General features: G+C 39.9%; 1 protein-coding gene across 2 annotated transcripts in view; it reads right to left on the bottom strand.

Moving 5' to 3' along the window:
* itga1 (integrin, alpha 1) overlaps positions 1-10,106 on the bottom strand; it is a 61,157-nt gene extending 51,051 nt beyond the window's left edge. The window contains exon 1 of one of the 2 annotated variants that reach the window (XM_014006504.1): positions 9,819-10,106. In XM_014006504.1, the coding sequence (XP_013861958.1) occupies positions 9,819-9,855 (37 nt within the window). In that variant the 5' untranslated portion in view covers positions 9,856-10,106. The remainder of the gene's footprint in view (positions 1-9,818) is intronic. The other variant, XM_014006505.1, reaches the window with a different exon arrangement.
* Positions 10,107-11,063: the final 957 nt, after the last annotated feature.

Here is an 11,063-nt window from a genome sequence, read left to right as displayed (position 1 = left end):
ATATATATATATATATCCAGTAATTTGGGTCCAAGTGCTGAAATATCCAGCTTTAAAAGACAATACGTCACATCAGTAAACACCCACAACTATCAGTGAAATACTGTCAATTTTTATATCAAAGAAAATAAAATCAAGGACTTTCAAAGTATTTTAAAAACTATCTCATTGTCTTTGTTTCATGCCTGACAAAAAAAAACATTTACAAGTTTATTGTCTCAATCTTAAAGTGACATGCCTATCCATCGAATACAAAAAAGTCAAAGGAAACACATTTTTTTATTAGAAACCTTGCATAAAACGTGATTTTACCCATTGTCACATAAATGGCATATTTTCTTTCGAACTTGGCTCAGCCAAAGTGCAACAGGAAGTGACATCAAAGGGGATCTTTTTAAGAAAGAGAACTCTCTGGTCTTTATTTATTGAAACAATATTATTTGAACTCTGACTCGTCTTCATCTCTCTCTGAAAGAAACTCACAATAATCTAAAGAAACATCAGATTCTTCTCTACAGTCTGTGTCGTTAGCTATTTTATCAATGCTTTGTTCCATGCAGATATTTCCCTATTACATCGCTTCCTGTTGCTTCACGTGCAAATACATGTATCTCAACAACTGTTCATCTCAGCAGCAGCAAATTATTTTCTGCAATATGCTAATAATGTTATCTTTCCGAACATGCCTTTATATTTATTTTTAAATTTTTATGTCACAGGCACTTTAACTGTGTTGATATATTTATGTTGTTTCTGTAATTTGTTGGAGCGACCCTCAAGTCTTTCCATTAATTTTTCAACACCCAGAGTGTTTTTTTTTTCTATTCAGGGTCATGGGAGTTGCAGGAGTTTGTCCCTGCTGTCACAGTGTGACCCTGGACCAGCCTTTCATCCAACCTGGAGATAAACGAGACAAACAACCCTCCATGCTCACGTTCACGTCCACGGTCAATTAACCTTACATGCATGGTTAGATGGGAGAGTAACCAGAAAAGAAAAAAAATACACTTTTTTTTAAACAGAAACAACCCAGCTAAGATCAGATTGTGAAAACTGGTCACTGGGAAGGGAAAGAAGTACTCAGACTGTGGCAAGCCAGTTTATCACATATTAGTTTGCAAGAAGTTTCACAACCAAAATTGCAGTCATTTAATTTAGTTAAAATAAAAATTTCAGCTATTCAGAAGGTCATTTCTTTTATCCAAATCAGCATTTCAAACATCATTTTTTCAAGGATCATGACATCACTTCTCTAATTCATGTACAGAGCTTTCAGCAAAAGACATCTACCTCTTTATTCTTCTAATCAAGAATGAGCATTGTTTTTTTTTTTATCCAATATAAAATTATATTTCAAAGAAAATGGAATTAGCCTCTCTTATTAAAAATGCCTTAATGGCCTTTATTGCTTATTATTCCAAATATATTCATATTTAAAAAAATACACAAATGAATTTCTCAACAAGAAATGGAGGTATACAATGGTTTTGTGGTTAAGCTATTACCATTTCCCTTCAACCTCTTCCCCCTGTACACTACATTTTGTTCAAGATAGGTGCTAACATTTCCTTTAAACCTCTGCCTGTTTGAATGTGATGTTATTTCTCACTGTTCATGGCAAATTTAAAAAAAAATAACAGTATAAAAAGCTTTGTGATATCTTTTGGTGTTTGTATAACACCATTACTGATCATATGCAGTGCATCAGTTCTGTGTTCCAACAGACTGTGAGCATGTTTCATTTACTGGGGATGGTTTTATTTTAGCCACATGGTGCAGAGACCACAGATCCGATAAAAGCATCACAGTTGTAGGCTTTCTTGAGCAGCAGAGTGTGAAACTAGATCATGTGGGTGGCCTTTGTGGCTTCACAGACAAATCTTCTTTGAGCATCATTTTGACTGGTTTATCATGAAAATATATGCACTTTTGTTTTTGTTTGTGGAACTTTATGACATTTTTTTACACCAGTAAACTCTACATGCACCCAAGATGCACAATCATTTCTTTATCTGCACAGATTTCATGTGATCCTACCTCAGCTGGTACAGCTACTGACAAATGTTATGAACGTTTTACCAACTATGATGTTGATTTGTTGTGTATTTGAGATGATGCTCAGACACTACCACGGCAAATTTTAGCTCAATGTTCAGAAAAAAATGACTGCATTACTTCATATTTTACAGTTTGAATTGAGAAAGTTCATTAATGAGAGGTAAAACATCTTTAAAAGGATTTGAATTTTTTTCCTTTCTCTTTGATAATTTGCTTGTTCTATTTTGGACCTCTTGGTTTTGCACACTGCACAGTGAGTAAACAATATCTAAATCCACTAGCTATGCAGAGAGAAGATGAGCAGGAAATGAACAGAGAAACAGAAAAAGAAAGGTGAAAAGTTACATGTCAAGTCTCAAATGGTCATGTAATAAACCACCATGTTTATGCTTTTAGTAAAAAGAAAAGAATATTAGACTTGAACTTGAAGGTCACTTTTGGTAAAATATAAAGGTCATAAAGGTCAAAATAATCAATTTAAAATATATGAAAGTTTAAGTTCACACCAGTCTCGAACGTTCAGTTTCTTCAACTAAGACAGGAAAATCACTTTCTCTCAGGAGCATGGCTACACACAGCTTATAAATTGATAAAAAAGATCACCTGTAGTATTATGATGCTGATAGTGAGTAAACTGCAACTGTAGTCACACCACCTGTGTGAGTGGGTTCACAGCACAGGAGAGAGTATTTAAAACTTCTTAGAATCATCTTCTTTGGGAGAACACAGTCAAACAGGAAATGTAAATGATGAGATACACTGTAAGTGTGGATGTGTTACCTTCTTTCCGAGAAAAACTGCATCTATAGCAAATAGGAAATAAAAGGCATAATCACAAGTTGCTTCACAATATGACTACATTATAGTTTTGTAAAGTCAAAGAAGATATTTATAATGAAACCAGTGTTTTCATGTAAATGAAACTGTGTCGTTTCCTTACAGAACAACTTATGAGGTACAATTTGTGTCCTCATTCACCCATTCACACACCACTCTAAGTCTCTTTACAAAGCTAATCTAGATCGAGTGCTTTAGATCACATTCACTGATGGGACACACATCAAAGGCAGTGGGTTCAGCGTCTTGACCAAAGACACCTCGAACCCCCAATTCTCTTAATGGAGGATGACGCCTTGTATGTTTCCCTGTAAGTACCCCATTAGTACCCTGTATATATGTATGTGTACGGTGCTGTGTATTATGTACTGCTATCAAAATCTAAAAATCAACAAAATCAACTAAAATGATTGGATGAGATGGCAGAAAAATGAACAAACATGTTAGTGTTTCAGGGAATCATGGAGCAGACAAATTGTGTCAGATTAGGACAACCAGCAGGAGAGCTGCCTGAAATGAGAGATGTGTTCACCACAAGGAGGAGGAGGGAGGACAGAAAACGTTACTGATGACAGAGAGGGCCGAGTTCACAAAGCGTCTCGCCAAGCTCGTAAATTCAGTCCAAAGCTTTAATGTCTGAAGATGACCTGACAGTTTTCAGTGAGTTAACCGTCCTCTCTGGTCATTTGCCGCAACAGTTGAATGTGTTCAAGAGAATATGTTGAGTTCCCAGATCGTCAGTGTGAGAAACTGCAGAGGAAAAAGTCCTCAAAGGAATGTTGTGTTTTCTATATTTGGTTGCGTTCAACTAACCTTTCACCTTTTCTCCCTCGTCCCTGCAGCAAACAAACTGTTGCAAAACTAAAAGTTAAACAACTGATAAATTCAACCGGATATCACCTCGGCACACCTGCACTACAGTAAACCTCTGGTCAAATGTCAAATCGACTTCTATTGGTTTTATCTTTGTAAAAAAAAGAAAACATTGCTACAAAGTCACACTCCATTTTTACAAATGTATGAGCTCTCAAATGTCCTGCGACTGTTTCTCACATCTCACAAACAAACATCCCTTTATGTTTATGTTTGCATTGGAGGCACTTTACTGAAACAGCTTCTGTGTCTGCAAGTCATAAGGTCAGGCAGGAAGGGAAACAAAAGAAATAAAGTCAAAACAGTTTATAAAATTCAGTGTGGTAGTAGATAAGAATCATTCCCAACACAGATTCTGAGTGCTAGCAAAATCTTTGTGTGAAAGACTTCAGGGAATGCTACTTTCATTTAGAGTCAATAGTCTCTGGTTTTAGTATCCAAGCCTTGATAATCAACTCTAATGACGATAATTTTAATAATTTTAAACTTCTAACAGCTGGTTTATAATTTAAGCGGCATTTGCTCATGCTGTTGAGTGACAAAAAACTGCGTAACTTCCATATGTTGTCTCCCAGTGACACCTTGCTGTGTGCCTCGCCCCCCGTCAGAACCCTGTCCTGCAGACCTTGCAGCAGCCTCATTCAGAACACAGCTTAGACTGGGACTGACGTGTGTTGTGTCCCCCTCAGATCAACAGAGAGGGGTCGAGGAGAGTTTCTCTCTGACGCCCCTCTAAGCTGCCAAGGGAGGTAATGTCAGAGTTGGGCAGGCCGACCTGTGGTGCTGTGGCTCAGTAACGATAATAAATTGACGACATTAATGAGCGGCCGCCCCGCTCGCAGGATTAAACATCAACAAACAGATTTATTACTAAGGGATTATTGAACATAACGTGACACAGCTCATTTGTAGATTAAAAAATATTAAATCACAAGGAGGGCCGCTAAAGTAAGTTAATTCATTTTGTTTTGTGAATGATATGAGGCAGACGTCCATCACACACTAAATGTGTCATGCGTTTAGAACTACAGCCCAAATGAGTTCTGCTCCACACCTCTTTTGGTTCCGCACGGCTGGGTTCATATCTGAGTGCATACAGGTGAGTGGGAACTGGCCTGCTTCACCTGGGATTTATGAATGACCTGAGGAAGCTTAAAGGTGATTGGTCTGTGTGGCTTAAGAAAACAAAGTTCTCATTCATGGTACTTCTTTCGGTGTCTCACTATGGGATATGACCCCCTGCGTATTCCTCAGAAGCATTTATCTCATTACTCCAATCCTGACTGACGTGATCACGACACATGCGTCACCTACCCTTTAAGTAGCTTGCGCCACGATGCAGCATCATTCAAACACTTATTTTTGCTTTGATGCACATATCTCTCACCGACTAGCTTAACTGTCATCTGACTGGAGAAAAAAACTTTTAGTTAACTCTCCATATAGGTGCTGGCTGCTGTGGCTTCAGTCTTCACCATAGTCTGGATCACATATCGCCTTGTGAGGGCTTTTCTGTAATAGCACACCAGCTAATACGGTTTTCTGTTTCAGTTCCTGGTGTGAAGAGTAGCAGAATCCATTACCGAACGAACAGGTATGTATGCTACTATCGCTGTTATTTATATGCCTAACTATGCGTCGTGCTACATTTGGAGAGCTGTGGTACGGCAGAGGGAGAAATCATGAGAATGTATTCCCTTCAGTCCGTCTTTAAACTCTCAATCAGAAAAAGATGAAATAATGACATAATCACTGATCCACTGTCTCATGTCTTACTGAAGTATATAATCCAGGCTTTGCTCAAACGTGAAGGTTTGCATTATTCCTTCCTGTTTCAAAAGCAAGAACCAAACAAAAATGTATGAAATCACAAGGTTCCACCCTTGTCTCAGGTGTTCAATGCAGTACTTAGTTTTTGTCACTCCAGTTCATTTTATTTTGATTGAAGCCAGATGCCCGCTTCTCTCCCCTCTCCAGTACCAAACTCAAACCACCTGCAGCCTCATCTCCTTCAGGAATTTGCAGAGATTAAATGGTGTCACCATAATAACCACATGTGGACCTCTGAGGCGGGTCCAGTTAGCTCTAATAGCACAACACGGGATCTCCCAGTAAGGTCTCAAACACGACAGGTCTAACTGCTGTGTAAACCAGCTGAGGTCATCATTCTGCAGTTCAGACTGTGTTACTGGAGCTTTAGGACTGTGAAAGATGGAATATGAGACAGCAATGACCTTTTCAGACAATTAGGATTTAGACATAACTGGTAACAAAGCATGAGGCACTTTTGTAAAAAAAAAAATTGTTTTGGAGGCCTAGATCAAACAGAGAACTCAAACAAAAAAAGAAAAACTTTTAAAATTCTGAGAAAAATTGTATGACCAAGATTTCTTCCACATGAACACAATGCATGATGTTGATGTTTCTGAGTCTGGCTGAGTCACACTACAAGATTTTAAACCAGTCAGCCGATTTTCAAAGACTGATAGAGCCCACACATGAGGATAAAAATAAAACATGGATATACCAGGTTTGGTCCTACAGTGTGTGGTGTACAGCCACACGTCAAGAGACAACACACCACACACGACTGTCAGATATTAAATCACGCAAGACTTCCTGAAACCTCGCGAGAATTCAGATGTCCGAGGAAAAATCTCACGTGACCTCCAGAGACGTGAGTTCAGAGTAAAGAAACATTTGCAACAAGGAAGAAACAATGTCGATCGCTTGTGGACTATTTTTACCGGAGGAAAAACAACTTAACATCCAGCAGACGTTCTGGTGAGTCATGACAGTTTTTGTTTACGTCACCTCACTTTCTGATTGGCTACACGTCTCATTCAACAGGCTGAGAGCTCGGGTGAACACTACACACTCTCTGATATCGGGCCAAAAAAAATCAAACATGTTGAATATGCCCGATTTGAGGTCGGAGCGGTCCCGACGTCCTTCCGAGCCAACTAGATCACTCTTAACTCTTAACTCACCACCCACGGCAGGAATGTCTTGTATGATTATCTTTAGAGCCATCACGATAGTCTGGACTTCCTTAAGATTGTCGGAAGGGCAAAAATTGGCATAATTTTCTTGTAGTGTGACGCCGGCCTTAGCTGAGGCAGGCAGCAAAGTCAATGTTATAAAGGGAGAATAATTCTAAAGCTAAGGTCAAAACAGTGATTCCAATAAGATTCCTCCATAAGTTAAGTTCCTCCACAACTTTTCACAACTTTCACATCGTTCTAAAATTCTGATGGCTGAGAAGCTGCTTTCCACTGAATTTTGTTGTTTAATTGCTTTAGATCCACAGTTATACGGTGTATGAGAAATTCATTTATAAATTCCCTAATGACTAAAAGCAGAAGGAAACTACATAAAATCAAAATATTAAAGTGAAGTCCCTTCTTGGAATGTGACGCAAACACAATTGTTTTTTCAGACAGCAGTGTGTAAAGAGTCACCACACAATACCCAGTTTATTTCCTGATAAAAGAGATTAAACAATCTTTCAATGAGTTTTACTGGAAACCTTGGTTAAAAAAACACAGCAGATGTTGTCTTTTACATCCATTAAGGGTTCGACACTCGGGAGGCGACGTCGCTCGCTCTCCATTAATTTCCTATGGAGCCTGTGCGGTGAGGCGACAATCGCTTGCCCTCCTCCAGCTAAGCGACCGGCGAAAATAGTGCATGTGAAATTTCGCGCTCGTACACATACACGTGCACACGCGAGCTTGTGACGTGACATATGAAAGTTGAAAAATGTTCAAATTTTGTCGCTGTCGCTTAGCGTACAACCAATCAGCGAGGGTTTCATTGATTGACCAATGAGAGGAGAGTATGCTACACACTGCGGTTAGCTAACACTTTCACCAAGTGATTACTGAAAAGCTTTGTGGGAATTTATTGGCACCAGGGTGACGTTTATGGTAAGTTTTTCCTCATAAAACTGTATCTTGATGTGTGTTTGTTTTTCAATATCATTAGCATCACAAGATTTGTTTAGTTTACATGTCCATAATGCACACCCGCCTTCAGAGTCAACAACCAATCAAATTTTGTGAAGACAAGCGATCTGAGAGCGCGATTCACAACGCTTCGATCGCTATTGCGTCCCGTGTGTCGGGTTTCACCCTGGCTGTGATGATTGCCGCTAATCGCTGTACTCCCCGTATGTCGAGCCCTTTTTAGATGGCAAATTTAGAAAGCTACATCTGTGAATAAAAGTCACTAGACTCAACATTCACACTGATGCATGTTTTGCAGTGTAGCTGGTTTAAAATGGGTTTTCTGACAATTAAATACCAAATAACTTGCAAATTTTTGAAGATTGGGACATCTTATCTGAATTAATGAAGTGAAATCTCTAAAAAAAAGGTCTCTTTACATTCTCTATACAGAATATAAACAGAACTTTATTGAGCTTTCACACAAAGCAGACAGGTGTGGGCCAGATCTGGTGTCAAGCTAGCACAGCTGGCATGACAAGTGGTTTGTTGACCAGACATGGGCCAGGTCTGGCAATTGTGGCACTGTTTTAAGATGAAATGTCATAACTGGCCCAGTTGTGGTTGTTTATGTGGTGCTGGCCCATGTATGGACGCACCTCTGGGCCCATAAAAGGCCGTCATTGGAACGACCATTTGGGCTAGACAAAATTTTGCTATGTAGCTTGTAGTGGTAATTTCTTGAAAAGACATTATAAGAGTTTAACAGTCTATCTCCATGGGACTTTTCTTGGTTAAGTAAAGATTAAAAGAGACAAAGTAATGGATAAATGGACAGCAAAGGTAGATCTACACTAGAAGGCTTGCAGATAATAAGTCTGAGAAGAAACAACTCAGAGTCTTCAGCCCTGTTCCTCCTGACCCAATGTCCTACATGTTTTAGCTGTTTCCCTGCTTCGGACCACCTAATTCAAATTAAATTATCTCAAAATCATGTGAATCACTCATTCATTTCAGTCAGGTGCACTGAAGTAGGAAAACACAAAAAAATATGCAGGTTAGTGGGTCATGAAGAACTGGGTTGAAGACCTCTGATATAGATCACTCAACTTTAACAAAAGACTTTCAATGTCATTACAAACTATAAAGCAACACTGCATCATTGCAGTCATCATGTCATCAACAGGCAAAATACAGATTAAACAGGCATGTAATGCTTATATTTATCCTATTAATCTAATGTATATATATTATGATCATGCATTCCAAACTCATGTGAAAGAGGGAGTGAGAAACAGAGGAACAGCTTTCAACTCTACTTTGGCTATTTGCTACAAGTCGATATTTTGGGCTCTATTTATTGGGGTGAAACGAGGTCATCAGAGGTTCAAACAAACACAGACACAAATGGTGATCATGTGATTGCCACTGTGAAGTAACAGACAACAGCTGACAGCTGGAGCTATGCAAGCCCAGAGCTTTGTGATGAAACCCAGTCGAACTGAGTTCTCATCGCTGACCATTTTTAATTCAACATAAGCATCTCAAGTGAACCGAAAAGAATTGATCGTAGGAACCTGGACAGCTGATGAAGTGATCCCATGCACGGGGAGCAATATATAAAGCATGCACAATAAAACAAGATAACAAGCTGCAGCAGGATGTGATGATCTTCAGGTGATCCTCTTACAGTGACACACATTATGTCAGTTTACTCTATGACCACCACATGCCAGGATCACATGAAAGCAAAGGAATCTGAGGGTTAAAAGGACACTTCCACTCTTCTAAAGCTAATGAACTGAACTGAAGATGAGCCCGAGGATGCAGCATCACATTACTGCCAGAACGACTTCATAAGTCCTTTTTAATGTTCTCTTTCTTGAGTCAAGAAGGGACTGGGATGGTTTGCACACTTGCAGCATCTGTTTAGAGCAGCATGCAGTCATTAGGCTGACTGTAATCTGTCCAAGTGCATGGTAAGAGATGACAGCAGGGCGAGGTGGATCCACTCAGGCAGCATGAGTGACACACCGAGCCGGTTCAGTGTTCAGTTAGAGCGATCAGCCCGAGAAGCCCGCACCCCTCCAGGCGTCTACTCACCAACAGCAGCCGCTGCTGTCAGACAGAGCTGGAGCATCCTGACGCAAGGCGCGCGTCCCCGCCTGTAGCCTCGCTCCTTCGCGCAGGACTTTCCGGATCCTCGGAGTGGGGAAGAAGCTGGTTAAACGACTAGTAGGAGTCCGAGAGACATTCCCGCACGTGCTTCGGCGTGGAGGAGCGAGAGGCGGACAGAGGGAGATGCTGCGTGTCCGCTCGGATCAGCGGCTCTGGGGAGCGGAGGAGGAAAAGGAGGAGGAAGGCGGGCTGTGATGTAAAGAGAGAGAGAGTTGTAAGTTCTCTCACTCACACTGTGGGAGAGAGAGTAAGGGGGGGAAAAAATGACAGCAGCGCTGTAAAACCTGCCGACTGGACCACAATTTATCTGCTGCAAGCCGGAGCAGACAGGCTGAGAGTTTCTGACAGCTCCTGCGTCACTGGAGCTTCCACCAGTATTCAGCTGTGTTAATGAGATCTTCACAAAGGCAGCTGATTTATTCATAACTGTATTCTTATTTTTTTATTATTATTATTTTATTGGTCCAAACAGCCGAGTTTATTCTGATAAACAAAAAGTGTAAAGTCTAAAGTTCTAAAGTGCATGTGGGGGTAATTATTTGAACAAATATCAACACTGCTGCTCGTGTTTTCTGATAAAAAAAATGGATTAAATTGCCCTCTGGTATCATGCTCCATCATCCAAAAATAGATTTCCCTCCTGGCACTCATCAGTCCTGAGGGGGTCAATCAGCTGGAACATATCAAAGACAGGTCCAAGCCAGAATGAGCTTTTTGTTATCTTTCAGTGGAAACATCAATCACATTAAAATTGGGAATGAAGCAACAGGCTGACCTTTTTAATTCTTTTAAATGAAATAATCAACCAAAGAAAATGTCAAAATACCAAACTAAGTGTTTGACTTTATAATGAAAATAAGTTGGCCTGTTTCACAGTGCATTGCTGTTTTTCATCAATGATTGCTTGTATTTTTTTATATGTACAACCTCGAAGAAATGTATGTTCTCTGCCTTGCATCCCAACGTTTTAAACAAAGGTGTGTTAGCGCACAGCGTTGGATGACTATCAGCTACGTCCACACCTTTCAGTGGTTTATAAAATATTTTGCTAACAGACAGAGTTGACTTCAACAATTCAAGCTTAGGTTTTTCAGTGAATACTTTCTGAGAGTTTAACACACACACACACACACACACACACACACACACACACACACACACACACACACA

Source organism: Austrofundulus limnaeus, unplaced genomic scaffold (assembly GCF_001266775.1).
Source record: "Austrofundulus limnaeus strain Quisiro unplaced genomic scaffold, Austrofundulus_limnaeus-1.0 Scaffold36, whole genome shotgun sequence".
Taxonomy (NCBI): domain Eukaryota; kingdom Metazoa; phylum Chordata; class Actinopteri; order Cyprinodontiformes; family Rivulidae; genus Austrofundulus; species Austrofundulus limnaeus.
This window is presented reverse-complemented; position numbering and strand designations above follow the sequence as displayed.